At 40.3% G+C, this 14,616-nt stretch overlaps 1 protein-coding gene across 2 annotated transcripts in view; it reads left to right on the forward strand.

The window, feature by feature from the left end:
• LOC307163209 (uncharacterized protein) overlaps positions 1–14,081 on the forward strand; it is a 325,993-nt gene extending 311,912 nt beyond the window's left edge. The window contains exons 2-3 of one of the 2 annotated variants that reach the window (XM_079879202.1): positions 1,269–1,523; positions 12,382–14,081. In XM_079879202.1, coding sequence (XP_079735328.1) covers positions 1,490–1,523; positions 12,382–13,559 — 1,212 coding nt within the window. In that variant the 5' untranslated portion in view covers positions 1,269–1,489 and the 3' untranslated portion in view covers positions 13,560–14,081. Of the gene's footprint in view, positions 1–1,264; positions 1,524–12,381 lie in introns of both variants that reach the window. The other variant, XM_079879201.1, reaches the window with a different exon arrangement.
• The last annotated feature ends 535 nt before the right edge of the window (positions 14,082–14,616 follow it).

The raw sequence follows: 14,616 nt of genomic DNA on the forward strand, positions 1-14,616 counted from the left end.
TGCCAAATCAATACTTTTAAAACGGTAACGTTACCTACGCGGTGCCTGAACCGATACTTTAAAAAAAAGAGAGAGCCGCAAAACGATGATGAATGACATTAAATAATGACTTTTTTTATTTAAAAATAAAATAAAAAAATAAATAAAATATTCTTAAAAGCTGTAAACATACAGAGAGCCCTATCAGCTGGTAGTATTATTTTAGGTTAAAAATAACTCAAATATGATGCATTTTTTTATTATAATAACAACTTTATTTAATGATAATAAATTTAATAATAAATATGTAAAATAGTACACGTTTAGCAAAATACTCTCTATAGGTTTTTTTCTAGCCAACTAACGTGCTATAGCCTATATTATGGTCATTAAATTATAAGAATATAAGATATTATGTATGAGGAATATACATTTCAGTAAGTTGTACTGTATCTTTCAACATTGTTCATTGGTGTTTATTTACTATTAGCTAGTAGAGATGATGTGTTCACGCGCGTTAGGGATCTGTCACGTCACATTTACAAGCGCCAAAACGGTATTTATTGTTTGAATTTCGTAGTAAAATTGAGAGAATCTGAGAGCTGATATTTTTTTATATCATAAGTAACCTGCTCTGTCTAGTCTGTCGGTCTCCGTGTCCTCTTTGCTTCGCGATTTTTCTGTGCGTGAGAAAATGGATGTGTGGCGTGAGAGCGTGTGAAAAGTGTCAATTGCGTGAGTCTCACGGTGAATGCGTGAGAGTTGGCAGCCCTGTGTTCACATATATAACATGCCCCGCCTGCACAACTGAGATTCAAACCCTGCTAGTGTCTTCTGCTAGTTAGCACAGCATTAAAGAACCATATCAACTGTTAAATAACATATTGGAGATTACAATAATATCAAATTTGTCTAATTAAAAAAAAAAACCACCAAAAATAGAGGTGAAAAAATAACATAAGAAATTTACTTTAGCTATGTGAACAAATAAATGTTCAGTGAAATCTTCCAAGGATTTCTGAATTTTGGCACAATTTTTTTCTCATGTTGAAATGGCAACTAGTAAATACACAAAGTTTCGAAATGTTAGCATGTGTGGAAGTATTTAAAACAAGGGTGTTTCAACTAGTCCTGCGTTAGATTGTGCCCCGCTCTCCCCTATGTTTCTGTATTTTTTTTATTTTTTTTTTACCATTATTTATAATTGGAAGAATTTACATTATTTATGTTCTGTTATCAATTGGTATAAAACCAAACTCAGTAACTGATAATTTTTTTTATTTAGGTAGATCAGCTCCTCCCACTACAGTTACATCACCAGTGAAGCTCCTCCCAGAGCAATCACATCATCAGTGAAGCTCCTCCCACACCAATTCTCCACTAAATGCTGTAAATTCCCATCAGCTACAAGTGAAGACGAGCATCAGAGCATCAGGAAGAGCTGAAATCTGCAAAGACTGAGTTTATTAAAGAGGACAGTGAGAACATAAGTGATCCAGAACCCTGCAGAATGAAACACACTGAAGATCCTGAAGAACAAAGAGGTTGGTTTTTATTCTTCATTCATTCATGATGCTGAAGAACATTTATGTTAGACACATTCAAGCACTTCATCACGTGTTTGAAATGGTTGTAGTTTTTTAGGGCCCAAGCCCTGAAAGGGCGAAGGCCCTATTGTTTCCGTAAGGATTTTTTTTTTTTTTTTTTTTTTGCCACTTTTGGGGCCCTTAACATGCTCAAAAACTCTTGAAATTTTCCACACACGTCAGAACCTGCGGCCATCAGGGCCGGACTGAAGCTGGTACCCGGGCGTGGCAGAGGGCCTTGACAGCGCCCCCTGGAATGGTGTCCGAAAACTTGGTCCATAAATCAAACACGCTTGCATGTAATGATATGAAACTCAGTACACATATAGATCTCATCGGGCTGAACAACTTTCATGCTCTAAGTTTTACAAAAGCCCAACAGGAAGTCGGTTATTATACGTTGTTTGGAAAACGCATACAATGGAATGTGAAATACTCCTCCTAGGGAATGGGCTTTATGCACAGCTGCACTACTTCCTGAACTTCAGGCAGGTCCTTTGTTTCCTGTCTGACATTATTGGACAAACTGATTAATCCAGGTGTGCCTGACCACCTGGATTAATCAGTTTGTCCAATAATGTCAGACAGGAAACAAAGGACCTGCCTGAAGTTCAGGAAGTAGTGCAGCTGTGCATAAAGCCCATTCATCCGATCGCCACCAAACTCGGTGTGAATGAAGTCAAGACATTGAGGATTTTTGATATCTCGAACGGTTTGGAAGTTTGTCATTTTCAAAATGCTTTGAAATCACCCTCTTATTTTTACCCCATTTGCTTCAAACTTTATGTGTATAATGTAGACACACGGCAGATGTAGACCTGTGAAAGGATTATTGATATCTTAGATACTGTTGTCATGGCAACGCATCAAACTTTAATATTATTTTTTTTATGCTTTTGAGACTCTTAGCATGCTTGAAATTGCATGAAACTCGACAGACACATCACATTTATTAGCCAGTAGATATGTGCAAAGTTTCAGAAACGGGCCTGGTGGAATGGCTCAGTAGCGCCACCTTTTGACCAAAGTGGGGGGTTAGATTCATCTACAGCAACAAAATTTGGTATGTATATTGTTCTCATCAAGCCAGACAACTTTCCAATTTACAGTCATTAAAACCGACCAACAGGAAGTCAGATATTTTGGGGTGATTTTTCACCCTTGAACAGGGTCTGAAAACTTGGTCCATAGATCAAACACGCTTGCATGAATTAATATGAAACTCAGTACACGTACAGATCTCATTGGGCCGAACAACTTTCCCTGGTCAAGTTTTACGCCAGCCCAACAGGAAGTCGGCTATTATGGGTTGTTTGGAGAACGCTTGCTCTGGTATTTGAAATAATCCTCCTAGGCAATTCTTTCAATTGACACCAAACTCGGTCAGCATAAAGTCAAGACATTGAGGATGCTAAATTGCGGACGGATTTTTGATATCTCAAACGGTTTGGCCGTGGCGAGGAAACGAATTTAATGAGCAGCGATGGAGAGCCCAAGCCGGTGACACCGCCACCACAGTGCCTTTAGTGTAACTGAAGGCACCAGGGTGGCGGTGCCTCTGGCTTGGGCCCGTAATCGCTGCTCGCAGCTATATTTTATTATTATTATTAATTTTTCGTTTTCAACAAATGGTCAGTAAAGGGTTTGAGAAACTTTCATAATGATTGTCAAAATCAGGTCAACTTAACCCTTTAGATGCCAGAGTTTTTTTCCTAAAACTTTTGATTTTGATATCTTAATTTCAAAAGGCTATATCTTAAAAGTGATAAAAGATAGAGATTTTCTGTAAATTAGAGAAATATTAAGGATGACCCAAAGTTTATGTAGGGATTACATTTTCCAATATAATTTGCATATTATGATGTCACATGGTGGCGGCCATCTAGGATTATAGAATTTTCATTAAAAGTCACATGTATAAAATGCAGCACTACTTTCCCCCTAAAATGTCCCTCACCTTCTGTATGCTATATTGCACAATACTGAATGCTCAGGTAAATAGTAAGTAGTAAACAAACTGTGTAAATAATTACTAATAAATGGTAGTTACAAACCGAATGCATATAGCGGTTGGCCTTTTGCTATAGAGATTTTCCATTTACTACATACAGTAGGCACTCTGATTCCATGTATGGGGCACATATAATATTATTCATATGACACACAAACACAAGTAGACAAGACCTGTTTAGTTCAAAAGCTCACTCGCCCCGTGTCACACCGCCTCTGCTCCTGCTACGAGCAGCGCGGCCAGATCTGTCTGTCATTGTCATTGCGACTCCCCACCCTGCCTCCACGTTGCCCCCTAACTGTCCTGTGAATACTTCGACCTCGTCTAACATACCCAGTGGCATTAGACAAAATCTCCACCACAATACTGTTGCCGCGATTGCGGAGAGGCACACGGTCAGAAGACAAAGTTACATGGCTAGCGCGGTAAAAATCTCCCGCCTCGTTCCCCACAACACTAACACGCCTGCTAAATTCGCGATGAACACTCCGACCCCGGGAAACATTGTTCCCACCATTGACGTTGGGCAAAGGATTCACTGTTTGTGCTTGGTGTAGGGCTATACTTTCACTTTCAGAATCACCGTCATCTTCTGAAGGCAGATATTCCCCTTCAGAATCAGGGTTCGCGAATAGAAGACCCAACACTTCATTGCGGGTAAACTTTATTGATGCCATTAGATAATAACAATAATATAAATAAAGTTTTATTCAGTGACGCATCTTGTCAAGTAAACTCGACTGTGGCGCCTAGAGGGTTAAATATTATAGCTGTTTTATTTTACATTTATATCAAGATACATTTTTTTGCAGCCATGTTACCAAAATGTTGGACATTTATCAATATAGTTTTTTTTTTTTTTTTTGGAAATTAAAACCAATATTATCCTGCAATGTAATCTGTTTAAAACTAAAGAGATATAGAGGTACAGTTTCTCCTGGCTCAGCAAATTATCATTATCGTTAATGTGACAATTGTACCGTGGATACAATTTCATAGAAACAGTAATATTGTGAAATATTTGTACGATTTAAAATAATTGTTTTCTATTTGGATATATTTGGCACTATAGTCCAGGCAAAATAGCGTTTTACAACAGACTAATTGTAAAATAATTTTTTGCAGCTTCGATCATTTCTATGAGGTGTCCAGAACAACATACTGAAAGTCCTAAGAAATCCTAGTTGAGGAAATATGTTAAATTCTCATCAATCCGAGATGTGTGCCAATAAGGCCATGCAACAATACATCCAAATGGGGCTATTTTTTTCCTTTACTCCTATCAAAATGAAACTTCACACAATGAAAGTACCCATGGAAAGTAAAAAATGTTGTATTACAAGTTTCTTTGAAAATGAATTTTAATATGCAAAAGAGCTATACACTAATCGAATATGACCAAAATACACCCAAATTGGCTTAATTTTTTCCTTTACTCCTACCACAATACAATTTTACATAGTAAAAGTATACATGAAAAGTAACTTTTTTTGTATTACAAGTTTTTTTTTTTTAAATGAATTTGAATATGCACATGAGCACCACACATTGAATATGTCCTAATTTGCATAGGCTGAAACACCATTCATATGTATGACAAATACATTGGCCCAAACTTCATCCAATCATCCTACTGCCAATGGGTGATGGCAATACTGCTTTTAGACTAGCCTCTAACCTGAAAAATGCCTGGCTTGGTAGTACCAGGGTAGCAACAACAGGGGAGTTTCTTTTTGGTGTTTTTTAACTTTAGTTTAGTTTTAGATTTTTCTTTTTTTTTCTTTAACTAACCTAGATATTGCTGTTGCTAGCTTCTCATAACACCGCAAAACTACTTTACAAACGGTTGAAGTCTGATGTGTGGCCCGCCTGGTCTGAAATACTTGCTAAATACAAAAAGAGAAGCAGTTTTGGTACCATACCATACCATCTTCTTCCACTTATCCGGCGCCGGGTCACGGGGGCAGCAGTCTAAGCAGGGATGCCCAGACTTCCCTCTCCCTAGACACTTCCTCCAGCTCTTCCGGGGGGATACTGAGGCGTTCCCAGGCCAGCCAGGAGACATAGTCTCTCCAGCATGTCCTAGGTCTTCCCTGGGGTCTCCTCCCAGTGGGACGCGCCCGGAACGGGAAGGAGGCATCCGGAACAGATGCCCGAGCCACCTCAACTGACCCTTCTCGATGTGAAGGAGCAGCGGCTCTACTCTGAGCTCCTCCCGAGTGACCGAGCTTCTCACCCTATCTCTAAGGGATCGCCCAGCCACCCTGCGGAGAAAGCTCATTTTGGTCACTTGTATCCGGGATCTTGTCCTTTCGGTCATGACCCAAAGCTCATGACCATAGACGAGAGTAGGAACGTAGATTGACCAGTAAATCGAGATCTCTGCCTTGCGACTCAGCTCTTTCTTCACCACGAGAGACCGGTACATCGACCGCATTACTGCAGAAGCTGCACCGATCCGTCTGTCAATCTCCCGTTCCATCCTTCCCTCACTCTTGAACAAAACCCCAAGATACTTAAACTCCTCCACTTGAGGCAGGAACTCTCCACCAACCTGAAGTGGGCAAGCCACCCTTTTCTGACTGAGGACCATGGCCTCGGATTTGGAGGTGCTGATTCTCATCCCAGCCGCTTCACACTCGGCTGCAAACCGTCCCAGTGCATGCTGAAGTTCCTGGTCTGAAGGGGCCAACACGACAACATCATCCGCAAAGAGCAGAGACGAAATCATGTTGTCTCCAACCTTGACACCCTCTGGCCCCTGGCTGCGCCTAGAAATTCTGTCCATAAAAATTACGAACAGAACCGGCGACAAAGGGCAGCCTTGCCGGAGTCCAACATGCACCGGGAAGAAGTCTGACTTACTGCCGGCAATGCGAACCAAGCCCTTAGCAAAGGACCCCGGACCCCATACTCCCTGGGCACCCACCACAGGATGCCGCGAGGGACACAGTCGAATGCCTTCTCCAAATCCACAAAGCACATGTGGACTGGTTGGGCAAACTCCCATGAACCCTCCAGCACCCTGTAGAGGGTATAGAGCTGGTCCAGTGTTCCACGGCCTGGACGGAAACCGCACTGTTCCTCCTGAATCCGAGGTTCTACTATCGGCCATATTCTCCTTTCCAGTACCCTGGCGTAGACTTTCCCAGGGAGGCTGAGAAGTGTGATCCCCCTGTAGTTGGAACACACCCTCCGGTCCCCCTTCTTAAAAAGAGGGACCACCACCCCGGTCTGCCAGTCCAAAGGCACTGTCCCCGACCACCACGCGATGCTGCAGAGGCGTGTCAGCCAAGACAGCCCCACAACATCCAGAGACTTGAAGTACTCAGGGCGGATCTCATCCACCCCATGTGCCTTGCCACCGAGGAGTTTCTTGACTACCTCGGTGACTTCAGCCCGGGTGATGGATGAGTCCACCTCTGAGTCCTCAGCCTCTGCTTCCTCAATGGAAGATGTGACGGCGGGATTGAGGAGATCCTCGAAGTATTCCTTCCACCGTCCAACGACATCCCCAGTTGAGGTCAAACGCTGCCCACCTCTACTGTAGACAGCGTTGGTAGGACACTGCTTCCCTCTCCTGAGGCGCCGGACGGTTTGCCAGAATCTCTTCGAGGCCAGCCGATCCTAGTCCTTCTCCATGGCCTCACCGAACTCCTCCCAGGCCCAAGTTTTTGCCATCACAACCACCCAGGCTGCAGTTTGCTTGGCCTGCCGGTACCAGTCAGCTGCCTCAGGAGTCCCACAAGTCAACCAGGACCGATAGGACTCCTTCTTCAGCTTGACGGCATCCTTTACTTCCAGTGTCTACCACCGGGTTCGGGGATTGCCGCCTCGACAGGCACCGGAGACCTTACGGCCACAGCTCCAAGCGGCCGCTTCGACAATGGAGGTGGAGAACATGGTCCACTCGGACTCAATATCTCCAGCCTCCCTCGGGATCCGGTCGAAGCTCCACCGGAGGTGGGAGTTGAAGATCTCTCTGACAGGAGACTCGGCCAAACGTTCCCAGCAGACATAGACATTTCCAGACTCTGCAGACCCAAGCGTACTGTACAGTTTTGGTGTCTGGCAAAATTATTTTAAAGAGCTGGAATGTCTGGAAAGTGTGTCTATCTGGTTTTTCATCTGTCTTCTGTGTGAGAGTGAATCGTTTAGTTGGTAAGAATGACTTCTGCCTGTAATCTCGTAATCTTAACAACAATACCAATCATTTGTAAATTTACCAGCCCAAAATTTAATCTCACCACGTTACTAATGATTAAGATGGCTATTCTGACTTTCTTCTGATGTTATCTGTGGAGGAATGTCATTAGGTAAGGCTTGTTCGCAAAAAAAAAAAAAAAAAAAAAAATTTAGAAAGCAACTGGAGGCTGTCAGGCTTCTGGAAGGATGAAGTAGGAGGCAAACTCGAAGATGAAGTATTCCAAGGTTTTAATTCTCAAATATAACAGATACACAAAAACAGGGAGCGTGTGCTCAGAACAGGAACCTAACATTAAACATTGACCGACACAGAAGACTGAAAGACAGGAACTTAAATACACAGATGACAACGAGTGAAGACAGGTGATGGTGATGAAGAACAATGACTAATAACTAAACACAGGTGACAGAGATGATGATGATGAAGACCAGGTGCAGGTGATGATGACTGGGAACTCTGGGAAGTGTAGTGCAGACAGGACGATGACAGACTGTGAATGTGACAGAGGCAAGATTGTGCAATCAATTCTTAAGGTCAATATAAGTCTTTTTGTGGCAAGTGACCCAGGTAAGTGTGGCAAGTGACTACATTACTGAATGGACATGAATGTGTTAGTTATTTGGCCGCTGTTTTTTCTACTTGTTACTTTATGGTTTCTCAGCCATAAGTCAATTAGGCCTAGTGTTGAGCTCATTTGCATATTTAAAATAGATTTTTCAAAGAAACTTGTAAAACAAAGATGTTACTTTTCATGTATACTTTTACTCTGTGAGGTTTGATTGTGATAGGAGTAGGGAAAAAATAAGTCCATTAGGGTGTATTTTGGGCATATTCGATTAGTATATTGCTCATTTGCATATTCAAATTCATTTTCAAAGAAACTTCTAATACAAAATGTTTAACTTTTCTTGTAAACTTTCATTGTGTAAAGGTTTATTGTGGTAGAAGTAAAGGAAAAGAATTAAGCCTATTTGGGTGTATTTTCGGCATATTCGATTAGTGTATAGCTCATTTGCATATTAAAATTCATTTTCAAAAAAACTTGTAATACAAAAAAAAATACTTTTTATGGGTACTTTCATTGTGTAAAGTTTCATTTTGATAGGAGTAAAGGAAAACAAATAGCCCCCATTGGGATGTATTGTTGCCTGGCCTTATTGGCACACATCTCGGATTGATGAGAATTTAACATATTTCCTCAAATAGGATTTCTTAGGACTTTTAGTATGTTGTTCTGGACACCTCATAGAAATGATCTATGCTGAAAAAAAATTCTTTTACAATTAGTTCTATTTTTGGTTCCAAAATGAGTTACTTTGCCTGGACTACTAGGGGTGGGCGGTATGACCAAAATTCGGTTTCACGGTATGACTAATTTTATTTCACGGTAACGATATATTTCACAATATAGTTATTTAAAGTCGTAGTTGTTCTCAAAAAATTGTCAAAAAGGGCTTTGTATAATAAATAAACACAAATACTTTAGAAATGAAAAGTACTTCACTTTGTTTGAATTTTCTTTTTCTTTTATTTGGTAAATTATTTCTTTGGTAAACTATTTTTAATAGCTAAATATAGTAAACAAAACACTCTCATCAACTTTTAGATTAACTGCCCCCAACTTATTGATATTAAAGTCCAACTGAAATCAAAATTGACCCTATTTACTTTGTTACCGCATATTACTAGTCTTGTGGTGAACAATTAATCCGTGCAAGTTAATACACAGAAAAAAATTGTTTGCCGTCGTAATCTTTAATCAAAGTCTGAAAAGTTACTTCCGGTCTGGAATGGTGTTCCTTCTCTGATGACGTAGGTTTGACGGCTTGGTTTGGGAAACGCTTAACCACCTCAAATAGTTAGTCTGTAATGAGCGAGAGATGGAGAGGAGGAGCGCTAGAGTAAAACCCTGCCCTCTGTTCAATATTCCTTTTCACTGGGAAATACGTCACAACACTGGAGAAAAGTCGTTTGCAAATTCCGGTTCACGCAGACTTTAAATACAACTCATAGGTGCAATTCAACTTTAAATAAAGTGTTGTTAAATATTTTTTCAATCTCATGTTATTGCTTTACTTCATCAATCAGTTTATAATATCTGAATATTTTATATTGAACTATTCTATTCATAATAAATGAGTTACTTCCTTTTGATTTGGTAGGATATTAGTAAATACTAGTTATGTTTAAATGTTTTCCCGATACATTTTTGCCATGTCTGCTTTTAAAGGGCTTGTTTTGCTCTTTTTGTGATATCTGGCAACCCGTCACCTAAAGCTTTAACCAAGAGAGGTTCAGAAGCGTCAAGTTCATAAGTGACTAGGAGAACAGCAGTATAAAAGCCGAACAGCAGCTACTGTTAGTGTTTACTAAGTAAGCTAGTGTAAATTATACACACCTTGTAACTGTGTCATTATTTTACATAGCTCGGTGAACACCGATACACCGCACTCCCTCTCAGTGCGTGCGTCTTTTGCATCAGTAAAATGCCATTGGTTAATTTGAGTGACAAGTTGTAATCATGCATTGAATCGAAGCAAGATTTTATCAGCTGTTTCAGTGGCCAATTGTTTGGAGTTAGAAATGTAAAACTCGCGCTGCATATTTAGTAATTTTGCCTCAGATACAGGATTAACATGTTATACATTTGCTTTAACAAGCAGGTTGTTCATTACCACGGCAACCGCTCTCGTGTCATACTGAATGCGAGTTTCATGTTTAAAAAATAACTATACATAAGAGACAGAAAGATAACTATACATTATTTAAGGTTATTTCTGTTTGTTACGATATTGATATATGAACTGTTGTTGTCAAGTAAGCTTCATGCTTTCCCCGTTGCGATCGTGCACTCCTCTAAACTGTAGCCTACGGGTACTGCATGTTTAGGTGACTGCTGCGCCTTTCCCCCCAAAAAATATCACGTTAACAACAACCCTTTAGAAAACGTAATTCCTTTGTGGATCCTCTTGATCTGCTTTCTCCATGTTTCTTTGACAAATCTCAGTGTCTCAGTCTCTAGCACGCTGCATGTGAGTTAACCACGCCCACTTATTTACATGTCGCGGTATCACGGAATGAAAAAATCTGTTACGGTTGACATTTTCTAGCGCGGTAACGATATATATACCGTCATACCGCCCAGCCCTATTTGGCAAAAAGGTGTGTTGACTGCTCAAGTCTTTGTCCTTAGATCAGTGTGTTAAATAATGTGATTTTTTTTGTCATTTGTTGTGTATCTTTGGATTATGTTGTGTTGTGTTGTAAATAAATCCAAATAGTAAATAAATTTAGTGTGTTTAAAGTACTTTAAACACTTGGGCCTACTGCAATATATTTGTAATATTTATGTATTTATCATTTTAATATTTTAGATTTTTTTGTATAATGTACCAACTTCTAATGTATTATAAACATTTGTCAACTATTATTAAAGGGGCATTCCACCCATTTGAACATTGTTTTTTATTTAAAGTGGGTCATATATGTAGTCGAAATGTAAAATAAATTTTGAATTTGGTGCCTTTGTGACCGAGGAAAGACAAAAAATAACTTCAGGACGCATTTGTATGAAAGACAACAACTCCCACAATGCACCACATTGCACAGCTCCGCAAGCCACTCCCACTAATCCAGAAAGCACATATCTGCCTATAAGAGAAATCACTCTTCCGTCTACAAGGCTAGCTACCACCAGAGCTTGAAATTCATTTCACACAAAATGTCTAGTTAGTTGGCGAACTCATTAGTGCATTACTCCTCGTTTGTATTTCTTTCGAAAAGGTGAATTATTGCATGGTAACTGGATGTTCAGTCAGAACATATGCGGTGCGAAACTAGGATAGTTCACAACACAAACGTCCGTGTCCTCGTCTGATTCAGAGATTTCGTCCAGGAGAAATTGTCATCGTTGAAATTCTTTGCCGCAGACGGACTCTATCTCTGTGTTCGTAGCGGTTCGTAGTTGCATAGTGAGATCACCGGCGCCACCAGTCCGCCCTAACTCGAGCCAGTCCGGGCTCCTCGTCCGCGGCAGGCAGGTCTTCTGCCTCGGCTGCTCTTCGCTATAATGCGGCTTGTAAAGGTAGCCACAAACACCTGATTCAAGTATCAGACTTCCGAAATCCTCTTCCTCTATATCATATTGAGCACTCTCCTCCGCTATTGTCATAACTTTACATCTGTCTCCACAGCGCCTGTTAGCTTAGCTTCAAACAAGATGGAGGATATTGCTTTCAGTTTCAGAGAGTAAAGTCCCACCCACTGATCTGTAATAGGTCTGTAGCGTGAGCGGTTCCCGCCCCCTGGGAAAGATGAGGAACTAGTGCTTGTAGTCTCAACAGAAATCCCCCCCTCTTACACTTCCTCCTACAATGACGCAAAATGACGATTTTTGCGTCATTGTAGGAGGACGTGTAAGAGGTAAATAACGGATTTCTCCCGTCTCAGGGGAAAATGAGAGAGTGATTTATGAATTATGATATTTTATAGCAGTTGTCTACTAGTACTTTCTGCTATTACATCAGGGCTCGCTTTCATATTTCTCTCTTCAAATTATTTTGCTGAAAATGAATGAAACTTTTTTTTTTTGGTTTCAGACCTGATGGAAGTGAAGGAGGAGAGTGAAGAACTTAGTGAAGTGAAGGAGGAGAGTGAAGTGAAGGAGGAGAGTGAAGAACTGAGTGAAGTGGAGGAGAAACATCATGTCAAACCTGGAGAAAAACCTTTGACTAAACAGACATTTTTAATGAAAAGAGCCAAGATATCTTTCACCTGCTCTCAGTGTGGAAAGAGTTTCACACGCAAACAAAGTCTTGAGATTCACATGAGAGTTCACACTGGAGAGAAGCTGTTCGCATGTGATCAATGCGGGACGAGTTTTGCTCAAAAAGCACATCTGACCGAACACAAGAGGATTCACACTAGAGAAAAGTCACATGTGTGTATTCAGTGTGGAAAGAGTTACACATCCAAACAATCTCTTAAGATTCACATTAGAGTTCACACTGGAGAGAAGCCGTACACATGTGATCAATGCGGCAGAACTTTTTTTAGGACATCACACCTGAAGACACACCTGAGAGTTCATACGAAGGAGAAGCCGCATTCATGTTCTGTATGTGGAAAGAGTTTTTCAGTGCTGTGCAATTTAAAAGCACATCAGAAAATTCACACTGGTGTGAGAGAGTACATGTGCTTTGAGTGTGAGAAGACTTTTACTACAGCGAACTGTTTAAAACAGCACCAGAGAATCCACACTGGAGAAAAACCTTACAAGTGTTCACACTGTGACAAGAGATTCAGTCGGTCAAAAAGTCTGAAAATACACGAGAGGATCCACACTGGAGAAAAGCCTTACAAGTGTTCACACTGTGACAAGAGATTTATTCAGTCAACAGATCTGAAAACACATGAGAGGATCCACACAGGAGAAAAGCCTTACAAGTGTTTACACTGTGACAAGAGATGTAGTCAGTCATCACATCTGAAAAGACACGAGAGGATCCACACTGGAGAAAAGCCTTACAAGTGTTCACACTGTGAAAAGAGATTTAGTCTGTCATCAACTCTGAAAAGACATGAGAGGATCCACACTGGAGAAAAGCCTTACAAGTGTTCACGCTGTGACAAGAGATTCATTCAGTCATCAACTCTGAAAAGACATGAGAGTTCACACTGGGAGCCATTTAACTGTGATCAGTGCGGTAAACAGTTTCTTTGGGCGTCAGTCCTGAAGAGACACCTGAAGATTCACACAAAGGAGAAGATTAATTAGTAATATTACAGCAGAAAAGACACAGCGGTGTGTGTTTCAGTACTGAAGTCCTTTACTACAGAAGATGAACTGAAAGAGTGCCAGAAAATTCACATTGGAAAAAAAACATATTGAAGGCAAAGTTCAGGAGCTGAAGAAGAGGCCATAACACTTTTAAGAGAGACATGAATCTGATATTAATTTTTAACTCGTTCTTCATTGTTTTTCATCAGAACATAGTTTCTCTTCCACTTCTACTCTTCAATGCAAACTCAAGATATACTTTCATGTATCTTTGACACTGGACACTTTGTTTTTTACTTTATGTTTGTAATTGCTTCATGTAATTATTGAATAAAATCTTTACTTATTTTATCAAAATTGTATTGTCCATTTTTATTTTCTGCTGATTTTGCTTGAATCAAGAATAATTTTATTTCTGAAAGCCGTGAAGCATTTTTTGCTTATTGCGCTTTCCATGTTTTAATTTTCTCAATATGCTTTTAAATGCGTAATAAATTATATTTCACTGCACTGACATTGAATGAGATTGCTGTCTGTCTACATTATTAACAGTTTCACCCTTGATATCCAGTATCACATATACATTTCAAAGAGTTTGTTCTAGTCAGTTTGAGGTTTCATTCACACCATGAGGCTTCATGAAGTCAGAACAATTACTATGAATTTTAAACAACAGTTTTTACAAAATAAACTGAAATGATTACTGTGTCCATCTCACCACAGCTTTACACAACCAGCAGAAAGAGAGCAACTCCAATAAAGATAAGTTATTTTTTATTTTTGTGTGATTATGTTGATGTTTATAGATTTTTTGTCATTATGAAAAGTATTTGGCGCGTCTTTGATCATCTACCATTGATGTCACCGCTCGCTCGCGCTATCTCGTCTCTCATTGAGTTACAGCGTCGAGTCTTGAGGCAAGTAGTTCACGGTATCCCTGCTATAGTGGGTAATCGGACAAATAGTGGGTCCGTGAGATGGTGGCGTGGCTTAGGAGCGGTCAGCGGGGGTCAACAGTCTCCCCCGGGAAAGAAAACTCCATTCACCCAATGGG

Source organism: Squalius cephalus (genome assembly GCF_949319135.1).
Source record: "Squalius cephalus genome assembly, chromosome: 1".
Classification (NCBI taxonomy): Eukaryota; Metazoa; Chordata; class Actinopteri; order Cypriniformes; family Leuciscidae; genus Squalius; species Squalius cephalus.